The sequence below is a fragment of the Episyrphus balteatus genome, chromosome 2 (genome assembly GCF_945859705.1).
Source record: "Episyrphus balteatus chromosome 2, idEpiBalt1.1, whole genome shotgun sequence".
Classification (NCBI taxonomy): Eukaryota; Metazoa; Arthropoda; class Insecta; order Diptera; family Syrphidae; genus Episyrphus; species Episyrphus balteatus.
The window spans coordinates 109,480,068-109,505,750 of NC_079135.1; the positions used below are offsets into that span (position 1 = coordinate 109,480,068).

A 25,683-nucleotide genomic window follows, 5' to 3' on the forward strand; every position below is an offset into this window, starting at 1 on the left:
CGACTCGGTTGGAGGTATTTTAGTTTGAAGGCAATTGTGTTGCAAAACAATCTTTCTTTCGATCATTCAAACGTTTTGATCAAAAAGTTTGAATGATCGAAAAAAGTTTGTTTTTCTTCTTTAACTAAAAGCCAAATTGATATTTTTAAATTAAAAGAAAGGCACCAATTACAGAACTCTGTTCCAGACTTAACACCGTTTAAGAGCCCCCGCGGTTGGTTTCTTTTTTTAAATATAAATATATCAATTTGGCTTTTAGTTGACAAAGGGACCAGATAAAATCAAGGACCTTTCCGTGCTTCACGAATATATCTAAAATGTTAAGTGGAAATTCTACGTTTTATGACTTGAAGTTTGTATTTATTCATCTTTTGGCTGGAAGTTTTTCCGTAAAGTTAATTACTAGTGCGAATTCTTTCGTACATATGGTTTCTCTGTTATATACATTGAAAACAATAAACAAACATGTGGTATGCTTACACCCGTAATATTTTTTTTCGCCTGGAACTTCAAAAGCTATCGTGAGTTGCACCCGAAGGGAATTTACAATTTCCGCTCAAATAGTGGAATTTAATTTTTCCAGTCGGAATCTTGTTCAGGTGAAAATCATGATAGGGCTAATTGTAAACTTCTGTTTGTCTTTTAAAAAGGATTAAAGCGTCTTTTGAAAGCTTTTGAAAGACATAACCACAATAGTGCGGCTCTCATTTTGAAAAATTTTGAATTTGTATAAAAAAATTGTTTCTTAGTACATGACAACATTGACTCCTGAAATCAGTAATCAGTTTACTCCAAACCCGAAAAAATCATAATAGGATTTTGTTATTTTTTTTTTGGCATTCGTAACAAATTACCGATACGAATTTATAAAAAAAACGACTTCCCTTTTTCACGAATTTCATTCGTATCCTAAAAAAAACAACAGATCCCGTTCGTAATGACAATGTGTGTGTAATTTTCCTTTACCAACTAATTTTTTGTGTTCAAAATTCGTAACAAATTTGTTATACGGATGACATTTGTGATAAGGGCGATTGTTTGGGTCGATTCCATTCTAGAAAACTATTTAAAAAAAAATCAAAACTGCTATTTTGTATGGACATGCTATACTATAACGAGAATGCGGTCATCTTAATCCATTATCTTCAAAGTTCAAAAAGGAAAAACTGTTACAGCAGTATACAACGCATCATACATTGACGAGCTGAAGGCAGAAATTGCAAAAAGAAAATTTTTGTTCTATTAAAATTGATCCTTCAACCAAATTAAAAACTCAAAAAATGTTTATTTAAATATTTTTTTCTCATATTTATTTTTATTTTCTTGTGTTTTGTTTTTGTTTTTTTTTTTTCTGACTTTCGCTTTCACATTTATCTACAAAAATGTTTTGTGTTTTTTTTTTCTCTTTTTTTTTATTTTCATTGTAATAATAATAATAATAATAATAATTTCTTTTAATTTAAATTACCTTATATGTTAAAAGTTTTTTTTTTTGTTTGTTTTATTTTTTTTTTAATGTTTCTTTTTAATATATATAATTATTTAAGATATATATTTATATATACGTTTATATACTGCATTGCAATTAAATAATAATAATAATAAAATGGTTACAATTAAATATATATATATATATAATGTATACAATATATATATATAGTTCAAATGTGTGTTTTTTTATTTCATTGATGATTATATTTTTGTATTTTGTTTTTTTTTTTTCTTTTTTTAATAGGTAAATACATATTTTTAACTTTTTTGTTTTTCTTTTTATATTTTGTTTGTGTGTGTCAGTTTAATCCCTCAGTTTTAAAATAGTTTTCTCTTCTCATTTTTTCTCTAGTTAGTATTTTGCAATTGCTGTACAACAAAGAGCCAAAAGGGAGACAAAGTAAAAAGGAGAGAGAGAGATACAGAGACAGAGTGTGTGTGTTGTTTGTTTGTTGTTGTGAGTTTAAAATTTTTGTTTTCTTCAATAATATTTTATCTTTTTTGTTTCTTTTTTTTTTAACAATAAATAATATTTTTTCTTCATTTTTAGCAAATTTTTTATTTTTTGTATGTATAATGTTGTATATAATCCTAAAGTTTAATTTTATATATGTTTTTGTTTTGTTTTTAAATTATTATGTCCTAACTCGCTAAAAATGTGTCCGTTTTTTTTTATTTTCTTTATACAGTTAAATATATATAACGACATAAGAGCGAGAGAGTGATGCATCCCTTTTTTTAATATTCTTAAAAATATACACTTACTTTCCTTTATACAGTTAAAATGTTTTTTTTTTTTTGTTTTCATTTCTTAAAAATCTAATAGGTCTTTCTCTCTCTCTCGCTCTGCACGTTTTCAAAAAAAAAAAGAGACACACTATGACTTCTAAAAAGCCCCCTAAAACTTACAACTACCTATATAAATTTTTAAATAAAAAACTTTACATAAATTCTAGCATATGTATAAAATTAAATATTTAACGGTTTTCTTTTTTTTATTTTTGTGTGTGTAGAGTGTGTGCTATTCAGTTTTTTTGTTTCTTTCTTTCTTCTTTTTTTTTATACAAAAAAAAAAATACATTTATATTTATATATAATATTTAAATAGAAAATTAATCATTTCCCTTGTGATTTCATTTTTTTTTTAACTGGTTTTACATAATTTTTGGTTACAAACAAAACGTTTTTTTTTTCATTTAAATTATTTACAACAGGAATATCTTACAAAAATGTTTTCTTATTTATTTAAATTTATTTTTTTTTTATACAAATAGAAAGAGCAAGGAGATAACAAATTAATTATAATTAAAAAAAAAAAAAGTTTTTATTTTTTGTTTCAATTTTCTTAATTTTACTTATTTCCTAACAATAACTATCTACACAATGAGAATTTAATAAATTTTTTAACAAAAAATAAAAAAAAAAATATTGAAATAAAAGTTCCTATTGCATCTCTCTATAGTACAAGATCATTGGAAGACCGCGTCATTTATACGGTCCCAAAAGGGGAGAGTCATTCTTTTGTTTTCTTTCTTTTATTTGGTCTTTACAACACTGGGGGAGAGGGGAATTAAGGAAGATGGGGAGGAGATATATATATTATAAACTAGATTATATACAAATATTCTTACATAGATAAAATTTTTTGATAAAAAAATTAGTTTTGTTTTTATACATTTCCAAAGTGTTGTTGTTTTTGTTGTTGCTGTTCGACAGCCTATCATCGGGCTGGAGCATTGTCTTCTTTTTTGTGCATATCTACTGACACTTGCATGCCCTGCATATGGGGCGGTGGTGGTTGGGGTTTATGGGAGACTTGTTGCATTCGATGATGGGGCGGGGGTGGGCCAACCGCTGGCGGTATAGGACTAGGTTCTTTGCCTCGCAAATGGGCCGCCGATTGCATGGCATACATGCCCATTGCTTTTTGGCGTTCCTCTTCGTGCCGGAAGGCTGCTTCAACTAGTGGATTGTAGCGTAGCATTGGGCCGTATGGATCACGATATGGATCCATTGTCCAGCCACCAGCTCCGGGCGGGGCGAAATGGGTAAGTGGTGGACCACCCATTGTGGGTGGCATCATTGAGCGGGAAAGGTGAGGTGGTGGTGGAAGAACATGGCCTCCATGGCGAGCAGTCATGAAGGGATGATGGGCAGCGCTAGCTGCCTGAGCGGCAGCAAGGCTTTGGTGGTAACGCGGGTCGGATCGCATCATCATTTCTTCCTCTTTGCGAGTATCGATGCGAGGATGTTCTTCTTTGATTCGAATATCTGGGCCATCAGCGGAGCCGTTTCTCAATGGAGATCTATCACGTGCAGCGTTATTGGAGCTTTCATTCATTCGCTGTTGCTGAATTAATCGCTCGCGTTCCATTTCCCGGCGTTCCATTTCACGGCGCTCACGTTCTTTGCGTTCACGCTCTCGTTCCCTTTCCCTCTCACGTTCTTGTTGTTCACGTTTGAGTTTTTCTTCCTTTTCTTTGCGTTCGCGTTCTTCACGTTCGCGACGCTGGCGTTCACGTTCACGGTGTTCCCGTTCACGTATTTCACGTTCACGTTCCCGTTCACGTTCTTCAGCTTCGCGACGAGCTGCATCGAGTCCAGGATCGGGCTTAAGAGGCCATGCGGCTTGCGCAGGACCAGGAGGATAGCCAACAGTTCGTTGGAGACTCCTAAAATCAAAATCAAAAACAATATTAGTTTAAAATTGCAATGTTATCAGAAAAAAATAACAACTTACGTTCTCCATGGATCATGAATGGCGGCGCCCATTGGAATATCCCGGCCAAAATGCGGCAGACCAGCAAAACCAACAAAAGGTCCAGGATACCGTCCGAATGGGGAGACTGCTGTACCTATCCAAAATTTAATATACATTTAATAAATTGTTCCTTAATTGAAGTTCCTTTTATATAAATTACCCATATGACTAGGCGGTGCTCCAAGATAACTCGCCGATAGTGGCGACGTTTCGAATGGTGACCGGCCGGGAAGACCTTGTGGATAACCAGCTGTTGGTTGCATTTCACTAGGTCGATGCAAACCTGAAGCAGCAGCTGCTGCTGCCGCTGCCGATGAATTGAACATATGCGATGGTGATCGCAATATATCATTCATTGTTGCTGGTGATGGCTTTAGACCTAAGGGCGGCGGAGCACCTGATCCAGATGAACTATTCGAATTACCAGATGAGGCGGCTGCAGCGGCTGCTGCTGCAGCTGCTTTGTCTGGATTTTGTTTATTCTGGTGATAGTAGATCTCCCACGCTATTCGCACATGCATTGCATTCCATCGACCAGTTTTCTAAAAGAGAAATACAAAAATATTTTTAACAGGTTTGCTTGGTTGAAAAGAAGTGGATAAATAAATTAAATGAATAATCCAACCGACACAAAGAGTGTAAAAATGCAGTTAATAGAAAAATACTAGTGCACAGATAGGAGCATATTTATGAAAAAAAAAAAAAAAATAATATAAAAAGCAATCCGAATGATGAGAAAAAATTAAAAAATTTTAATATGTAGTTAACTTCAAAATGCAGGACTAAAAATGAGAATCTTATACCAAAATTTTCAATGTGTTACGATTTTTAAAGGAATTGTATTCAAAATTAAGAGATTTGTATGTTTGCTCGACCACAAAATGATAGCATAGCAACCAAATTTTGGAAGAAATTGATTTAAAATCATTCGGTATTCCAAAACGGTTGTAGATTGCGTAGTGCCTAGTGATTCTCTACTAGAAACTGCCTCTAAAATTGTTCAATATTATCGTCGATGTTTTAAAAAAACTGATATAACTCAAAAATCTTAATTTTTCAGTAAAGCTGTTTTTCCAAGTTTTTCAATTCTCCATACTATTTTCATAAATTGAAGAAAAAGAATCAGCTGTGTGATAGGATGCAATCCTTTTAATTTACAAAAAATTAAGAATGTATTGTTTCCAATAGGTATATTGGCATAAATAACTCAAAAGCCAGGATTTTAGAGTTATGCCGGTTTTTTAAAAAAAGCAACTTTATGTCTTTTTTGACGAATTCAATTCTGAGAGATACTTTGGCACTGTTTTGTTACCTTTTTTTAAAGAACGTTAAAGGTTGGGATTGACAGATTTGTTCAGTAGAAGATCTTATCGCTTAAGCGCTACATACCACTATTTTAGTGATCCTAATAATTGCTTGTGAAATGTAAGGTCACGTTCTAAACAGGATTGGGAAACCTGATTAGTCATAACTCATTTGCGGTGATTTGTGATTGTGCAGTGGTAGGTTAAGCAGTCACTTGCTACTCGTCAAAAGAATATGAATATCCCAATAGCATTTTAAGCTATGTATTCTGCTGGTTCAATGACACGATTCCCAATGAAATTGTCAATTTGTGTGTTCTTTATCGAATTTATGTATGTATGATTGGAAAAGTAATAATTTTGCCTGCCTGAGTTTAAGAGTATAATTCCAAATGTTTGTTCTTTTGGCCTTCTCATATTTTTGATCATAATATCTGCAATTCCGCAATATGGTACGTGCCTTTGCTAAGGTGTCTGCTTCTTCGTTTCTTTCAACTCTAACATGTCCAGGGACCCAATAGAGTCTTATGTTGTTAATCTTGCCAATTTCGTTTAGCTCTTTCTTGGGTATTTTCTTTCGAGATTTCGCTCTGCACATTTATATATACCCTTAATTTCAAATATGCTAGAAAACTGTTCCATAAAATGGAAAGTTTGGTACTAAGCCCAAATGTTCCTGCTCCAGTTCCCTTAGAGGTTCGCGAACCATCAGTGTACCTGATGGCATGAAAGTGACCTTTGCTACATTTGTAACACCTATTCGCTGTATCTAGAGCAGTTCGTACTCCAATTACGCTTTCATAGTAGTCACCAAAAAGTTTGCAACTATAAAAATTTGCTGCCTATAAACTGCCAACCGGTTTCCTTAAAAACTTAGAAAAAACGTTTTTGGTGTTAAACTCTAGTTCGGAAGTTTCTGTTCCGAAGGGCATTCAGTAATGTATAATGACCCTGTCTGGAACAATACAGAACACGATTTTCTCTACTTGCTTATGAGTCAGAATCAGAACAGATTCGGAAAACTGTTAAATTTTGTTTGACTTTTTTTGCTGTGTCCTGTTCTGTTGTACATTTATTTCTCATTTAACAAAGTATCGACATAAGTTGATTGAGGCCGTAATTCTTCAATCGCTTATAACATTATTTGCCTCAATATTCACCACTCATAAATCGTATTATAAGTATGGTGAAAGTTTTCATAGTTTTTTTTTCGGAATAAGCGATCATAACTTAAGAGTGGTCCAGACCACTCATTAGTTGTATGAATAGTATAGAAAATAGTGTGGTAAATATTTTTATGAGAGTCTTAAGTAATGAGAATACCGAATTTTGAGTCATGCTGTTTTGTGATGCAGACTTTTGCAAAATTAGTCAGAATTTCATGACTTTTTGTTCTAGTTTTTCAAAATTACCTGTTTCTCCTTCTTTCTAAGCCACTTACCATTCTAGAGGTCAATAATACCTCTTTTCTTTACTTATTTTAAATCAAAATAAAATACTTTATCATAATCGTAACACATTGTTTTATCCATACAAACACAAACAAAAAAATATAAAAAAAAGAGATGATTTTTTTTTTTTTTTGGTTGATTGAAATATGTGAAATAAAATGAGAAAACAAACTTAAACCTACCATTTGCTTAGGCTTAGTGGGATCAACGATCGGGGTCGGTTGCTGCGAAACGAAATGAAAGAATGAATGAGTGTTAGCGAGATGAATTTTTTTTTTTTTAAGAAACAAAAGTAAAGAATATTTTTGTTTGAATAGTTTCATGAAACGTATAAAAAAAAGCGTATGAAATTGGCGTGTTTATGTGTGTGTGTAAAATATTAAGCGAATTTATGTACATGGCGAAAATAGAATTCTGTTATTTTGATGGTGAAATCAAAAGCAAATAAGTCAGAAATCCAAAATACCAAAAAATAAAGTTAAAGATAAATGAAAAGTGTTAAAAAAACGCCACCGCCGTTGTCACACAAAATAAATGCTTTGCGGCGAATTCAATGAATTTCACCACAATGTCTTTTCATGATAACGGTATAATTTTTTGTAATTACCTTTGGAGCAAAAGATGGCAGATGGCTAGGAGGCACAAACGGTGTCGGACCGCCAAGTCCGGGGTGCAACAGACTGGGCGAATAACCTGGATAACCAGGTATACCCAGACTGGTCCTATAGAAAGGCGAATCAACGGCACCCATTTTGGGTATATCCTTGAATAGTGGCGGGGGAAACATTGATGTTGCAGCTGGTGGCGGCGCCGATGGCATCAATTGTTGATGCTGGTGCTGATGCAGGTGCGTATGTTGGTGCTGATGATGATGGAGTTCTTGCCGTAAATAGGTTGGCGGTGGGACAGCCAATCCGGAACGATCCAAAAATCGGCTATCTAGCTCACGACGGAGGAGATCTGCTTGATCAGCTGTAAAAGATTAAAAATGAAAAAATTAATGTTAGAGTTAAGTTAGTCTCCAGAGCGTTTCTAGTGGTAACCTTTAGGAAACACATCCTTAAGAGGTTCCATCAAATTCTGTGGATTCTTACTTTTGCTTGACTGGAAGAGAGATTCTGCGGAGAATGGATGTGGAGCTGTAGTCGATGCGGAGCTAACAGCAACCGGTGGCGGATGCGGCGCAGCAAACAGTGGGGGCTGAAATGTGGAATGCGTCGTTGACGCCGACGAATGATGCGGCGAAGCTGAATTAGCGCTACTCGATGAAGTCTGTTGTTGTTGTTGTTGTTGCTGCTGCTGCTGTTGTTGTTGCTGTTGTTGTTGCTGTTGTTGTTGCTGCTGCTGGTGCTGTTGTTGTTGTTGTTGTTGTGGTAGGGTTGGGGGAGGTGTAGGTCGCGTCACAGTACTCGTTGTGGCCGGCGATAGTTGCGTCGCATTAGTTGAGCTGCAAGTCAATACAAAAAACACATTAAAACCATTCCTAGCTGAATTGATCGTTTTAAGACTTACCTTGACGGCCAAGAATTCTTGGGCGGATATGGTAGACTAGAAGGAGTGGTCGCGGCACCAATGGATGTCGGTGGCAGTGACAGTGGCGAGGAGGTCGCACCATGGGAACTGCTACTACTACTGCTATTACTATTGTAATGCTGTTGCAGCGCTGATGGTGATGGTCCAGCTTGTGGAGCAGTATTGTATGGCAATCCGACGCTGCCACCAGGCGTCGTTGCCGATGATCTCGACAAACTACTTACATTACTACTGTAAGATTAAAACAACAAAAGGTTAATTCAGTTTCATTTGGAAGACATGGTAAAACCTACCTATAACTTTCCCGTTCCCGATTCGGACTATGTCCTCTCGGCGAATGAGTTCGTGGAATCACAGATGATGAACTGTTTACACCAAGGCCGGCAACTGAGGGGTGCTGTGGCGGCATCTGGTGCTGTTGACCCGGCCCCTGTTGCATGTGCTGGGCATGTTGATGGGACTGCAGCGCCAGCTGGTGTTGAGCAGCAGCTTGCTGATGCTGCTGTTGTTGTTGTTGCTGCTGTTGTTGTTGCTGTTGTTGATGGTGGTGCGATAGCGCCAATTGTTGCTGCCGTTGCATATGCTGTTGGTGTTGATGCTGGTGTTGAAGTTGGGCGCTTAATGATGACTGCTGATCCCTGAGAATGCTGCCTGCTAGAAGAGTTTGCTGCGGCCCAACGCCACCACTCGCCGACTGGACACTCATCATGTGTGGTGGTGGTCCGTATGGCGATTGTGACTGCTGGGGATGTGGCGAAGAGGGTATTGAACCATGCGGATTAGTCTGTCCTGGCGACGAAATAGGTAAACCATTGTTACTATTGCCGCCAGGCATCATGACCCCGCTGCCGCCGCTTGACGGCGTATGCGGCCGCACAGATTTCGAGACTATCAGTGGCGATTCCCGATTACCAGTCCGGGAATCGATGGTGCGTGGTGACGCTGTCGGCGATGGCACTGCTGGAGGCAGATACGGGCTATGGTGCAAGTTATTGTACGGAGCATACAGCGGATAGTTAGGGTATGGCGTCCGGTACGCTGCCGATGGTGGAATACTACTAGTGCCACCATTCGCAGCTATACTTGCACCATTCACTGAAGGCGCTGTAGCAGTGTGCACTGCCCCGGTGGCCACAGCGGGACTATTTGTGCGTCCGCTTGCCGCTGCCGCACTATCCAATCCCGGATGATGAACACTCGGTGCGATTGGTGGTGGGGCAGCGGGCGCTGTTGCTGGTGGAGGCTGTGGCATCGGAACTGCCAGCGATCCAGGAATTGGTTGTACTAAACTGCTACCGCTATTACTATTTAAACTTAGGCTACTACTGGTGCTGATGTTGCTATTGATGTTGCTGCTGTTGCTGCCGCTATTGCCGCTGTTATTGGTCGTAACTTGCATTTGTTGTGGCGCCTGCGTCAGTTGTTGCAATTGCGGATGCTGCTGCTGCTGTTGTTGTATTGATGGGGATGTTGGTGATACTCGAGAACTGGTTATGGGATGCGATGTAGTTATCGATGGTGGTATTGATGTGGCAAAGCCATTAGCCAATGTTGTTAGTGGTGAGCCAACTAAAGAGCTAATGCCAACCGGTGAATGAATAGAACCGGGTGGCTTAGGAGATGCTGATGTCGCTGTTTGTGGGGAATGAGGCAGTTGTTGTTGCTGCTGCGACTGCTGCTGTTGTTGTTGCAGTTGTTGCTGTTGTTGTTGCAATTGTTGTTGCTGTTGTTGCAATTGTTGCTGCTGTTGTTGCAATTGCTGCTGCTGTTGTTGTTGTTGTTGCAGTTTATTGCTAGGCGACGATGTTGTTGTGCTCGTTGGAGGAATTTTTGCTGTCGCAGATAGTGGCTTAATATGGCCCGTCACCATTTGCGGTTGTGTTGAGATCGGTAACAAATGTGTGCTTATTGGACCATTTGAGACCTGAAAATGATAAAAAAGGTAGATTTAGAAGGGTTTTTTAGAAAATGTAAAAGCTATAGGCATAAATAGGGTCAAGAGCTGGCAATGAGCTTTACAAACGATAGAAAACGGAGAAGCATCGGATTTTCACGGAAGCGATTAAGGAAATGAAGTATTGCTATTAGGGAAACAAAATTCGCAAGCTAATAGAGACCTCGCAAGGATATACCAACTTGGTATATGCGAGTTCCATAGAGAGATAAATCGAAGAATAACTCTTTCCAATCGCTGTTTTTTTGGGGCTAAAAGGCATTTAAGCTGTAAAGTCCTCTCTCAAAGAACCAAGGAAGCCCTATACTACTAAATCATCTTTGCTGTATGGTGCAGATGCATGGACGTTGACAAGAGCGAATGTAAACCTTCTGGGTTGCTTTGAGAGAAAGATTTTTCAGGTAAAGTTCAGTCGGAATCGAACTCAGAACTGGCTTCATAGTCCATCGCACGGAAAAACCTTCCGCCATTTGAAATGTGTCGATGGCTATATCTGTAAGGTAAGCTATATCGCAATATTCAACTTGTTAGAAGACGACTAATAATTCCGTGAAGTCGTATTCAAAAGTAAACCGAATCTTCGTTTCATAGACCAAGCGGTAGCGGATGCCACATCAATCAAACGGTCTCCACGACTGGAGGCCGTACGCTGAAGTCATGAAATTTGAAAAGCCGGATCCTTCATTGATCGGGAACCATTAATATTTGACATTTTGAAGAAGAAAAAGTTTATTTTTCATAATGTTTTGAATTTGGGATAACTTTGTCCTGGAAAAACTAGCATAATCTTTAAGACAAACAATGCAAATTCTACTCTAATTCAATAACCAAAATTAACCCTATCATGGATTTGCTTAAACAAAAATTCTCTCATCATTTAATAAACAAATATAATACCAATACCCAACTTAATATTATGGCCCTTTGCGTTAATAAATTCAATTAATGCTAACTTTACAGACGATAGCTTTGCTGTTTCCCCTTCTAGCGCGATAAAATCGTTGCTTTTCATCAATCTGCCGGCAATATAATCCGCCCTTTTCGGACTTTGTAATCGCATTACCAATATCATTTGATTATCTTTGTATAGCACAAGCTTCGCCGTCGTCATCGTATTAACCGTAGAGAGAGAGAATGAATCTCCATCATGCCGCTGCCTTCGGTATATTTCCTCTAACCACCACTTACTGTTAAAACAATTCCGCCATCCGATTAAGTGGATATGCAGCAGCTAACTTGGGATTTTCCAATTTACCTCGACTGATTTTCACGCTGCTTTGTGGTAGGACGAGAGGACGAGTGAGAAAGAGTTCATGATGGCGTATAGCATGGCGCGTTAAACCGACATTCCTTCTCTGTGCTAGCTCATCCCCCTCTGGAGGATTAAAATTCGTATTCGTTGTCATCGTCAGAAGCAAAAGCAACGCAAGGATACCATAGAGAGCATAGACGTTCATTCATTCATTCGTTTGGTTTGGTTTCGGTTCGTTCATCGTCGTCGTCGTTCCGTTGGCGTTGTCGTTTACAGACAAAGAGAGGAAGAGAACAAACCGGAACAGGAACTACCGAGACAGGAACCATTTTGTTTTAATACCTCTCCACAATTCTGTCGCTATCTACAATCCCTTTTTGCTCAATCGTATAAACCCTCATCCCAACCCCATCTCATAATATAAAATGTGTATAGGAGGTACACACAGATGGAACATTTTAAAACGACCCCTGTTTTTTAAGCACAGAGCAGAGGCAGAGAAGCCAACAGAAGCAGAGGAGCTCTTTTCAACGGTAATGGTGGAAGTGGAAGTACATAGAAGCAGAAGCATATTTTTGTCGTATAGAAATTTTCTATAGAGAAGGAGCAGAGCATTGGCTGTTCCTATACTCTTGACTATACGACATCGTATAGCCGCCGCCGTCGATTTCGACATCGTCGTTGCGCCATTTGTAATTCAAAGCAATTATTTGAACTACAAACAGATTCCCATTTGGGAATTTTTTCTACTTATATCCATGCACAACGGCAGCGGCAATCATGATGATGATGATGATGCCAGAGCCGGAGGAGCTTTATACTCATATAGAACGAGAATGAAGAGTTGGATTTTGTGGTTGGTTTTTCTTTGGTATTCGATGATGGCGCATTAACCTGGTTGACACTTTATTGTTTAAATTGGAGTGGATCATTTGGTATTAAGAGTTTTTTTTTTGTTTATCTCATACTAAAAATGCCGCGATTCTTTGGAAGTCCCCAAGTACTCAGAAGTAGATGAACACGAAAAATCTAGTACTACCAACTACACATTTGTATTTACTCCAGCAGAAAATTATTTTTAGCTGGCAGTACTAGATCTTTTAATCATCTACTCGTAAGTAGTCTACTACCAAAAAAAAAAACTAAAAGACGTGTTTCTGAAGATTTGGCAGAGTACTCATGATTAGATGATCTATTACATTTATTTTACTCATGCTTTTTTGTCCGAATAAATAAGAATCGCTTTGATTTCGTTGTAAGTGGATTCCATTGAAAATTGCTTATAAAAGCAATGGAGGTGGTAGACTACTCGTGAGTAGATGATCTAGTACATTTTCTACTAGAATTACTCATACTTCGCTGTTCGAGTATATGGAAATTGTATTGATTTAAAAATCGCTAGTAAACTACTTGTAGTTCTTTACCAAATCCAAAAGAAGCAGGGCTTAAATACTCATGAGGAGTGAACCGCCTCCAAAAGAACGCGACTTTTGCAAAATAACTACTTAAGTACTCGATAAGTTCTTGTAAACCTCCAAAAGGAATGGGGATAATATGTGAAGAAACTTTAATTTGACATCTGTCAGATGCATTCTACATTCGGTCTCAGACTTCCGACTTAAGTAATATTTGGTTATTTTTGGTAACGAATCTGTTTTCAACTTCAAAAATTCTGCATATTTTTCATTTTTTCGTGGAAGAGAGCATCCACAAGAGTGTACAAAATATCACCACCCTGACAAATTTAGTCCCAAGAATTTCTTTGGGCAGAAATATGAGAAATTTGACAGACTTCCTAATTTAGTGCATAATAAGTGTGGAACAGACCTAATTTTCAAATCCACCAGTCCTTTGTATCAGGCCTATTCTGATATTCGATTCACGTAAAAGTCCAAAATAAGAAGCGTTTAAAAGGTGTTTAAAATTAAATTTAGACAATTTTTATTTCTTTAGAATTCCTAAAATAGATGGGAATAACACTTTTCTATTGAAAGTTAGAAGTTTTTCAAAGCCAATTTGGCATGATTAAGAAAGGGAATCCTTCGATTCACGTTAATCGAATAGCAGAATAGGGCTGTATATAAAATCTATAGTACTATCATGAAAAAAAAAACAGCGTCACCAAAAAAGTAAGCTAACGAACGAACTAAAAAATATGTCAAATTTCAAACAGAAAAGTATATCTCATCTCCTTACTTCCATTATTGAATTCGATCTAAGCGCCCTCTAAAAACAAACTAAAAAATTTCACTTCATGACTATAGATTTTATTTTCCGAATGAAAACAGAATGAAAAATTCTTGTTTCGAAAAAACAGATCCAACAACTGTCAGATTATTATTAATTTTAGGCGTGTTCACCTTTTAGACAATTTTTAATTATTTTACAAATAAGCAAAGCTAAAGCTTTTCTTCGATGTTTTTTAAGAGTGTCAACCCTGGATTCAAGTCTTTCTTCCGGGGCGAAAGTTAAAGGATTCCATTTTTTGATCCTTTTTATTTTTCCCTGCCGGCATTGATATGATGAAAAATATGCGGTCGATGTTGGTGGTGGCTAAGGTGTGATGAGGCAGTTTGTATTTAACATTTTCTTGTATTTTTTTTTTTGCATATAAGCAACTTGCACAGACATAAAATGGGGATGAAATTTGTTTAGAACTGGATTTTGTTTTTCAACTCGTGTTGTGGTGTTATGGTGCGAGATTTAGGTGGCAGGGATTTGAATTAAGTCAAAGCGGTGCTGCTATATATGTAACCACTGTGCTGCGCTTATAATGTTAATTTGATAACTCTGTGTAAAATTCATTTTAAACTTTTCTCTCCCAACTTTAATTGTTGATGTTGTGTGTGTTAGTGTTTTCTCTGCTTTTTGCGCGTGGTTTGCATAATATTCCAATCTCGTGCAAAGAGAAACCAATTACTGCTTTTACTAATTAACCCGTTTTCTAAGTTTTCGATTCTTTAGCACATTTTCCCCCAAAGGAACGCAAGAAAATTTTAATTTTTGAACAAGTTTTGGGATAAATGGAAAAACATTTTTAAAACGAGATAAACTGATGGTAGATAGTATTTGCTTCTATATGTGTTCTATAGGTAAGTTAATGAGTTTATTGGGATCATCAACACATTATCGTCTTCTATAAAGCGGTTTGACTTTATTATAGGAATGTTTTAATTAGATCTGTTTGTTTAAAATAAAAGTTCTGGGTAGATGGTTTATTGTAAAAGGTTTCAGGCCTCAGTTGTAGACAAATATAAATAATATCTTAAACGTCAACGTAATTCAAACCGTTAAGCAAACATTATAGTTATTATTTCTTACAATTTTATCAACTAAAGTTACTTTACGTTACGTGATCACGTCTTTTATGAAAAAAAAATTATGACACATCTGATTGTCATTTGTTTTACCACACAAAAAAGACCTCGTAAATGACACTTAAGATGTCAACAAAGTAAATGCTTCTTTTTAGTTTTTTTTTTTTTCAAAGAACAAAAAAACACAAAACAAAAAACTCACCACAATGGTAGGTACTTTAATTCACTTATGGATCAGATTACTTATACCTGTTGTTCAAGTTCATCAAATTTCATTCGAGTTTCTCATATAACAAAAAGAAATATGTACATGAACCAAATCTTATTATTTATGAAAGAGACATCAAAGGTTACTTTAAGGTTTTCATTCAATGAATTTTTCTGTCTACTGAATGTATGAATGAAAGACCCCATTTTTTTTTTTTTTGCTAAGATCTTCATCTTATATTACACCAGTGATCACATTTCTGTTTTTGAATGAGTAAACAATTGAGAAGTTACTTGACCGTCAAATTGAATGTCGTGTGCAAGTGAAATGCAATATGGCAGTAGGTATATTCGTACAATGTACATCGGACAAAATTTTAAAAAAGAATTATATACAAAATAAAAGATGAGTCTTTTATTCTGTGAATGTATGAGAGTCGATCAATAAATACCACTTCTTGAAGACAGGTGGCGTCGTTGCTGAGTAAAATTGACACTCTTTTTCGTTTAATTCAATTACAATCAAAGTTGTCAAACTTGCTGAGTAAAATTGACACTCTTTTTCGTTTAATTCAATTACAATCAAAGTTGTCAAACTTCGCTTAATTAATGTCGAATATTAAAGGGCCAAAACAAAAATTTGACGTTTATTCATTCATATCTACCTCACATAACGGGGTGAGTGAAATTCATGTCCTTTTTTGTTTAATTCAATTCCAATCGAAATTGTCAAACGGCGCTAGTTTAGTGTCGAATATAAGAGGGCCATGGCAAAAATATGACGTTTATGTCAAAATTCAAACGAAGTCTTAAAAGATTTATAATTTTTTAAAAAGAAGTCTTATAGACAAAATAACTGAAATGGTTTGTCATTATTTTCCCAACACTTTCCATGCTATAATTTAGAAAGAATTAATTCAGATTTTTTTTTTTCAATTGTATATACATTATGTGCAAGTACTTGAATTTATTACCAATTTGCAAAACTCAAAACTCTCGTTATCGATTTTCATCATGACTCTTTTTAAAAAGAGAAAACCAACAAAAATGAAAATTACCCTATCAATTCCTAAAAAGTTAAGAGTTAATAAATGAACTCTTCTTCAAGTCGACATATTCAAGTGTTTGTTGAAGTTTTGCTTCTTTATATATGCCTTATTCATATCATCCTTGGTTAAGCAGTTCAATTACATTCAGATTTATGGGTAGAAAAGTAAGAAAAAAAAGTTTTTAAATGTAATCAGCGCCCGCGCACAAACTGGTGTTGTGTGTAAACACACTTGCAGCACCATGTCTTCGGTTAAGCAAATGTAAACATTCATACAACACTCTCGTGTGTGCCTCTTATCTTCTTGTTACCCACTTAAAAATGCCACTTGCTGAGGGAACAAACTTCCAATGGATGTTTTTCTGTTTGGGTTTTGAGAAAAAGACAAAACCAGTGTATGAAGAGGAAGACAACAGGGAATCGCATATTATTCGTAAATTTTGTTGATATTAATGTTTGGTTATGGTGGTAATGCTGTTAGTTTAGAAAATAGTTATGCTGTATACAAAATGCGAAGCTTGACAAACTGTTATGAATTTAAACAACTTTTGGTGAAATACTTTGTGGTTAAATGAGTGTTGAACACACCTCTTCTACGAATAAACAAACTTTTGATAAACGTCAAAATTGTATGTGAAATTGTAATGAAATAATTCACTGAAAAGCTGAAGTATCGTTAAAGCAGGCACTGCTGAATCTTTAAATGTAAAAAGTAAAAACCATTACTTTGCAGAAACTGACAAATGCTAAAAGGGAAAAAAGGCTTAAACCAGAGTAAAACCGCTAAAATCATCGAGTTTAAAACTTGAACCAAGGTTTAAACAGGGTTGTACAACAGACTTGTATACAAAAAGCTGTACAACACTTAAATTTTATAATTTAATTTTTATCTTACCTGCATTGGTGTTGTTGTGTAAGGCGGTGGCAAATTTGGTGGTGGTAACGCAGCCGGTGCCGGTGATGGTGCTGGTTGTTGTGTTTGACCAGGTCCAACACCAACGGCCATTCCAATGCTGCCACCACCACTACCACCAACACTCCCAACAACAATACTGCCTCCTTTAACGCCACCACCAGCAACAATTGCTGCTGTTGTCGGCGATTGTACAGGAACTGGACTAGCACTGCCTCCCAGCCCCAATGGCCCGTTGCTGAGAGGCAGACCAGTTTGATTTGGAAAATCCGATGATTTTCTTGGTGTTGTTGGGCTGGGTGTTGTATTTGTAACTTGTGTTGGTGTGGATGGAAAAACCACTGACCCTCCATCAGAACCCTGGAAATACAAGAATGAGAAAAAAAGATTAGATAAATCAATTTTCATAAATGCATTAGTGTTGTCAAAGTTTTCGTAAACTTTGACTGTTCGTTAAATGTCAAATGTCAGATTTTTTCGAGAATTGCACTGTACGTCAAATGTGTCATTTTTTTACATCCCATGCTTAAACGCACGGAATGTTTTCTCAAACCATATAAAAGGCAATATGTCAATGTCAAGGTGTTACACCAAATCGTAATCCCCGCATAAGCTTAATATCGTTCCACTTCGATTCCAACCACCATGATACTTAATTTATGCATACAAGGCTTTTAAGGCTATCTGTTAAAAATTCTCACTTTAAAATTCCTCTCATCTTTGTCTAAATAAATGTCAATCTTATCAAGACCAAGCTTAATTCTTTAGATATACCCAACTAATTAAAATAATTAAAAATGCCCCATAACCTAAATACCTATTCTGACACATTTAATTGATAAATCCGCTTAGCTTAATATTTCATTAGCATCGCGGTCGTTATAGCAACGGCAAGCAACCTTCATCATCATGGAATGGACAATAAAAAAATGAAAAAAAAAAACTTCTCCATTAACCAAAAGACTATGACAACTTGATGACATTTGATAATGACGTTTTAAAGCCAACCCATTACCATTAATCCCCGAACGCACGACACAGCTTTTGTTTCTAATCCCACCACACATTTTACAATTTGTGTTGCTTTATGCTGATGGTTGTGTTCAACGTATCGTGTCGTTGCTTTGCTTCGCCATCAGAGAGGTCACATTTTTAACACCAAAATGTATCTGACCATGTTATTGGCTACAAATTATGCATCTATTTTACTCGCTACATGATTTAACCCCTTGACAGGCTACTAAAAGTGGCTACTACCTATTAAAAACTTGATTACCACGATAGATTGTCGCCGTCGCTGCTTCGCTGCTGAGTTTGGCTTTTTTTATACTTTTTGTTAATTTTAGGTTTGTGTCATGATGTGTTGTGTTGTTCGTTTCGTTCCTGGGTGCGGCGGCATAACATGAGAGAGTGTTCATCGAACCGCCTAAAAATGCCCAACAGGCGGAACTAATTTAAATTGATCAACAGCGACAGGAAAATTAAGTATCAACTAACGAGTAGCACCCTAACCAAAGCAACAGCATATTAAAATTAAAAAAAAAAAAAAACAAGAATGAACACCAGATAAATGCATCCATCAGGCGGAGCAGCGCAGTGTGTTCTGGCGGCATCGGCAATATAGCCGAGCCGCTGAACACAGCCTACGGCCATGTCAGCGTGTCAGCATAAAATATGTTCAATTTGCATTTTAATTAATTGCCAATTAATGGCTGATTAAAAGAATTAATGAATGAATTTCATTAAAAATAAGACTAAAAGGAGAGTGAGTTGAACAACGAGTTGAAGTAGGTATAGGAAACCAACTCAACTCCATTCATCTATCACAGTCTCGTTGAGACACAGTAGGAGGCATCGAGAGTCAAGCTTAGAAAACGGACCAAGTCTTATAATCAATTTGCACCCCCAGCAATTATCTACTACCACCGCGCCGTCTGCCGGCACTCTTGACTACTAAATTAATCTGCTGTCATCTCTCCGAGCGCAGCAAAAAAACACACACGACGGACGAAAGGCGACGGCTGTGTGTTTTTGCGCCAAGCCCAGCGTATATGCAATAAAAAAAATTAAAAAAACAAAAAAGTTAAAGGCGCTTTCGCTTCTTGACAGAAGGATGCATGGTGACGGTGAGTATAAAGCAAACACACGTAACATACTCCACCATACCACATGGTGAGAGTTGAAGAGACATATCCCATAGGACATGTTAAAGAGATATAATAAAATAGACAGGCAGGGCCTCGAGTTCATTTTTTATATACTTTTTCTTTTTTTTTTTATTATTTCTGTTTGTGTATTTTGTGTAAAAAGCAAACGCAATAAAATCCCTGAACAACAAACAATTATAAATTGCATTCATTATTGGTAATGTCAGTTTAATTTAAAAGTCTGCAATCGACCACACACTGTGGTAGGTCCAGCAAAACCAACCAGCTAGCCAGCCAGCCAAGCCAACAGCATCATCAGCTTGTTGTGTTTTTTTTTGTATTCTCATTTTTTTTTTGTATTTCAAATCGAGAACCGAGTTGAGGTTCGTTAAAAAAAAAATTTAACGACTCAATTTAAATTAATTACCTATTGCAATAATTATACCTGCGTGTACATTCATAATTGTGGTAATTTAAAAAATTAAATTAAATTTATCTTTGCTTTTAAACAATGACATTTTCATTATTGACCAGAGATAAAAAAAAAAATTAACTGACGTTTGAATGTGGTTTTGAAATGTCATAGTAATTCTTGACAGTTGGGGTATACTAGAATGATCAGGTTAAAAGTTAATTAGTTGTTAAGTAAGTTATTTATTAGAGGCAATGATGAATGATGGAGTTCACATTGGACTAGATTTATTTTGACATCTGTTAATATGTATCTTTTTTTGAATTGAGTGAGATTCTAAAGTGAGGCATTTGACACTTGCAATTAAGACATTCACTAAGAGTAAACTCAACTACTTTTTCAAATGAAATCGCTGAATGCGACCACTAGTAATTAGAAGTATACAGATACATTGGAGCCCAAAGGAACATAGAAGTTAGGAAAATTTGACACTCATTTGATAATATGAGCATAATGTTTATTATGATTTCTACTCTATTTCTATTTCTACTATAATTGAACGCGGCTATTTTATCTTTCTCTTTCATAAATTAGAACGAACGCATCCAGTTATGTTGAAGCACTGAACATGTCCAGCTCTTATGGAAAGGACGCATTCAGTTCTCTTGATGCATTAACACTGTTGTTTTCAATTCAATGAGATGAATGCGTTCAGCACTAGAACTTATAGGATCTACACGAGCTTAAATTAAAAAGTAATTTAATTAATATAAATGTTATGTTAATGCTTAAAAGACCCCTGCATTCCTCAGCTATTGCAATGCTTGTTCTGCTTTTCTCTCTCCTTTCAAAACTCAAACAAAAAGTGAAAACAGAGAAAGTATTATATTTTGAAGTCCATAAGTTGACAGTAAATAAATGTAGCTTCTAAAGTATGATCACGATTGAAATCCTATTTGTTGGATTTAGAAGATTTATTGATCATTATTTCCTAATAATTGTCATCACGATTTATTATTTCCATCCCAGATACACAGTCGCGACGTTAAGACTTCTTCTCTACCCAACTAGAAAAACAAACAACTTATCCTTTTCTAAAGTCAAACTAATCAAAACATAATTCTTTTAGTTGTCATTTTGCTTTTTTTATTTGGTGTCAGCATCGCTAGGATACCAATTCAATTAATTAAAACTTCATCTAAATTTTTATTTTTTTTCCCGACTTTCAAGTAGCAGACGCTCATAAATATCACAAAAGTTTTGTTCAAAACTTTTATAAAAAAAAAAAAAAATAGCTAAAGACAAAGTAATTAATATTTGATTCGATTTTGTTCAGGGAAGAATTTTAAAACTTTTCAAACTAGATACACAATATTACGCGTGAAAGAATAGCTTATAAAGTTGACATTGCTCACTTTTTCTAGTCTATCTTTGATAAAATAGTATAAAATGAAATACCTCACAATCGGACTGCTTATTAATTAGCCCTTAAAATACCTATAACAGCTTTTTTCGATCCAGCAGCAACGTTTTGTCCAATGTCTTCAGTTTACTTAAATTTCACTTCACTGGAGCTCAATAAGTTGATATACTTTTTTTTTTGTATTTCGTTTAATATGAAAATGCATCGTAATGCAGAACGAGAGTCAGTTAGTGTAAAAAAACAGTGCTGTTTCAGAAAACTGTTAAATTTTGTTTCGATTTTTATCCCCATGCATCTTATTCCAATTTATATTCCATTTAAACAAAATTAAGTTAGTAAGTAATTGTAAGTGTGTCCAATAAAATCAAAAGCTCCGTAAGATGATACCATGAACCAATCTTCTGAAAACAGATATTGTGATGGTATATAAGGAAACCCTAGTAAAACCACGACTTGCCTCGACGAAATCACAGTTGGCGTTAAAACCGGGGTTATTGGTTCCCTTGGTAAAACCGTGGATTGGACTGGTAAAATCATGGATTAATAAGATAAAATCAATCATATATTGCAAGTGTATAATTGCAGATATCCTTTATAAAATTACAACTTGCTTCGATAAATACAAGGTTTCTGTAAAATAGAGTAGGAGATTTCAATCTTTGATTGCTGAAACAATATCGAGGGTCTTTCCTGCAAAATAATGATTTGACTAGGCAAAATCTCTGGTCTTTAAAATAAATTGCGTATTTTTTTTTCGATTAAATAAGTTGCTCCATTGGTAAAATTAACAGTTTCTCGTGCAATATAATAACTTGCATCGGCAAATTCATGGGATAACTGAGATTATGTGACGTACGGAGTATGCAAGTTGCAACTTGCGTGGTTTGATTCGATAGAATCTTTTTTTGTTTTATACTTGTACCGCTGCTGGCTTAAAAACTTGCATGCAAATTAACATGCAAGTAACAATCAAAAAATCATATGATGACCCAAATTAGTCAAAAGTTCTATACGAGAAGGGTTTTAATCAAGCGATCGAGAAAAAAATCAGTTTCGTTAAAAATTGCCTCCATGTCACTGTAAAAACTAAAAAGAAACAAACAAACTCGGAGCACATTTTATCTTCTATTTTCAAGACAACTTAGCTGAAAAAGTTTCATAGTCTTTTGAGAGTTTGTTTCGTCTTCTATTTTTTGCTTCAAGTTGTCTTTTTTTCCTTCTAAATTTATTTTTTGTTTCTAGGAAAAAGACCAAAAATAAAAGAAAAAAAAAAACATCGCAGTAAAAATAAGAAGGAATATTATTTCTCACAAAGAAAAGTCGGAAAAAAGAGATGCGCTTCTTCTTTTCTCTTTCCCCTTTCAATTGGGTTTCCATTCCATGGTCGCGACGCTATCGTTGTTGTCGTAGTCATCGTTGTCGTCGTCATCTTATAGTCCTCTGCCAATTTTACAATGTGAAAGTTTTCCGTTTTCATTATGATAAACATCTTTCCCTGAAGCTTAAGGTACTCGTTTGCACCCAACGTGCTTCCCCTGCATCCCCTCTGTCCCCCTCCCCATTCACTGTTATTTCTTTTTCTAAAGAATGAAAGAAGATAAAATATACATTGAACAGTTTTTTTTTGCTCAACATTTTATTTAACTACTTCTTCACGAATCTTTTTGTTCTTCTCATCGTTTTCCTCAAGGATTTTTCATTCCTTTATTTTTTTTTGCTGTTGTTGTTTTGTTTTTAGTGCTTCATAATTTTCAACAGGGGTGGATTTGAACAGTGGGACGAAAAAGGGCCCAATCATTTAAAAAAAAACTGTTTGTTGTTTGTTGATAAGAAAAAAACTTGCTTTGAAAACTTGCACAAGCAAAAGTGCATTAAATTTTGGGGCCTCAAAGTTGTTTTAAGAAACAAAAAAGGGCCCCAACATTTAGCAAAACTTTTGAAGAAAAAATAAGGTATGTATAATTTTTGTATTCAAAGAAATTATTTTAAGAATTACAAAATCGATAACTACTGTCTCAACATTTTATAAGTAAGTCCGGACCTGAATTTAACATTGCTGCCGCCCCCACAAAGGACGACTCTGAAGATCTTATGGTACTCCTCTTTTCTTACTCATCCTGCAATTGTCTATACTCTTGGCAAATATAATAACATTTTTCTTTTTAACTTGCACTTCGCTTTTTATCCTTGGAAAACACGGGAAATAAGAGATACTTGGGTGGCTTGGATTTTAATGAAAGTTTCATTAGGCAAACATCTCTTTCTCTAAAGGATGATGCTGCTGTATGCGTTTTCGTTTTCAAAAAAAAAAAAAATGAAAATGAAAATGAAAATAAATTCTCTGTAAAATTTTTTTTCTGCTTCTTGTTTTTCTTAGATTAAGTTTTTTTTTTCCTTGCTTGCTTGCTCTCTTTATAAAAAAAAATTATTTTGTTTTAATCTTGTTTCTTGGAAGATTTTTGTTTAACTTTGTTTTTGTCTCTTGTTTTTTATTTATTCTTAGCTAAGAAAATTAAGTTAAAAAGCGATTATAATTGCATCATGCAATAAAATTGCATGCATTTTTTTTTTGGATTAAAATTTAAAAAGAAGTGCAAAGTATAAAAGGACAACACAACTGTGATTTATTTGCTCATTAAAATAGTTTATGTTTCTAATAATTAATTGGAAGAATAACCGGCAAAAAAGGAGGAGAATCGGTTTATTGCATAACTTTTAACTTGACTTGCAAGAAGAAACAAACGTTTAGAGAAGGCAATTTAGCTGCCGCAATTAAGTGGCTCTCAAATTAGAAGCAAACAAAACTATACAAAAATTGTAACTCGTAACTCGACAATTTCTTTAAAGTAAAAAAAATTGCAGCTTGGTGGAGTGGAAGCAATTTTTGGGTGTTTAAAGGGCAAATACGCAATTTTTTCTACTAATTGTACAAGTTATGGGATGCAAGTAGTATTTAAATGTTTAAACCTATCAAATTCATATTTGTGTAAATGATGTGACATAGGTCTTACGCAACTTGCATTTCAACTTGCTTGCAATTTTTTAAAAAATTTATCACATAGAAGCCGTCAAATTAATTGTTTCTTTACCTCCACCGCTACTTGCATCAAAATTTGCATGCAATTTGACATGCAAGAAGCAAACGTGTTAATGTATTTGAGTGTTCTACGACCTGCTTGCCAAGATTTGTACGTGTGGTCAAAAAAAATTTAAAAATGTAGTGTATGAAATTATCCATTACAAACAGTGTAGAAACAATCGATAATCCATAATTTCATCTACAGTTTTTCAAATCAGGCAACGAATTTGGTCATTGCCCTCTTTTTGAAATGGGTTTTGACGTAATATGTAGTTTTTGACATCTGTCAAACATGTTGCTTAATCTAATGCGCACCAAAAGAATCTTTTTCACACAAAATTTGTTCACCATACAACTATTAGGTGCCACTTAAGTGCTTTTATACAGAAAAAGATTTACATCTCATCTTAAGTCAAAAATCTTTCTTCATAGTTCGTTGCTTGAAAAAATTACATACACTAAAAGGAGCTAACTTTCAAGTCCACAACACAGTTAATTCATAATAATTATAAATGAAGATCCAATTACGTGTAGAGAGGCTTGTCATGTCATGTCATTTCTCTCCCCTTTCACCGAGACTCACTCGAGCGGGTTACAAAATAAAAAAAAAAATTAAAAAACAAAGAATCATTTTGCTTGCTCTCTGACAATTGTGTTGTACATATTTCATTTGTAGGGGGCAGACTGTGACGGCGGTAGTGGCGGCGGCGTTGTGTACTACATGTTGCATTAATCCCCGTAATTACGCGGTAATTTCCATTTGAATTACGGATAATTACCTTAATCTGTATGCAAATTGCGGGTAACAAAGTGTCAATTAACTCGAATAATATATCAAATGGAATTTCATGATGACGAACGACAATGTCAGACAAAATATAGAAGCGGACGGAGAGAGAATAGTTTGAAGGCGACTGACGACGACGCAACGTAATGATTTCTACATATAGCCATCCATCCTAAATTAGTCAATAATTTTTTTATTTTCTTAATTCATTTTTGAGATGGAATCCACAAGACACCACCTGAAGGGGCAAACAACGTACATATTTAGAAAGCGTAGCCGCGGCGCGACAACTCTGTCATGTTAGATAACCCGACAAGATATGATATTCTTGAGCATATAACTGCGGGCCCAATTACCATGTCTTGTGATGGTGATTTCATCCAAAAAGACGATGGCTGTTTTAAAAATAAGGCTCTCTGATGGTGGCTGGCTCCGACTTTGAGTCTTAACACAGCACACACGCCATCATCAGCCACACAGACACATTACTCCGATTCGATTACAAATGATTGCGAGAAGTTTGCATGTAAAATGCAAATTGAAAATCAATTTAATCGACCGACTGGCGGCTCGGCGCGGTGATGTAGGCCGGAGTTCTACTCTT

General features: G+C 35.6%; 1 protein-coding gene across 7 annotated transcripts in view; it reads right to left on the minus strand.

Moving 5' to 3' along the window:
* Positions 1–1,705: 1,705 nt before the first annotated feature.
* Positions 1,706–25,683, minus strand: part of LOC129910012 (homeobox protein 5) — a 242,130-nt gene continuing 218,152 nt past the window's right edge. For 2 of the 7 annotated variants that reach the window (XM_055987238.1, XM_055987236.1), the window contains 9 exons: positions 17,214–17,591; positions 8,834–10,464; positions 8,520–8,771; positions 8,051–8,454; positions 7,615–7,979; positions 7,190–7,231; positions 4,413–4,794; positions 4,232–4,346; positions 1,706–4,163 (listed from right to left, as the gene is read on the minus strand). In XM_055987238.1, coding sequence (XP_055843213.1) covers positions 3,212–4,163; positions 4,232–4,346; positions 4,413–4,794; positions 7,190–7,231; positions 7,615–7,979; positions 8,051–8,454; positions 8,520–8,771; positions 8,834–10,464; positions 17,214–17,591 — 4,521 coding nt within the window. In that variant the 3' untranslated portion in view covers positions 1,706–3,211. The remainder of the gene's footprint in view (positions 4,164–4,231; positions 4,347–4,412; positions 4,795–7,189; positions 7,232–7,614; positions 7,980–8,050; positions 8,455–8,519; positions 8,772–8,833; positions 10,465–17,213; positions 17,592–25,683) is intronic. The other 5 variants (XM_055987240.1, XM_055987237.1, XM_055987241.1 and 2 more) reach the window with 5 other exon arrangements.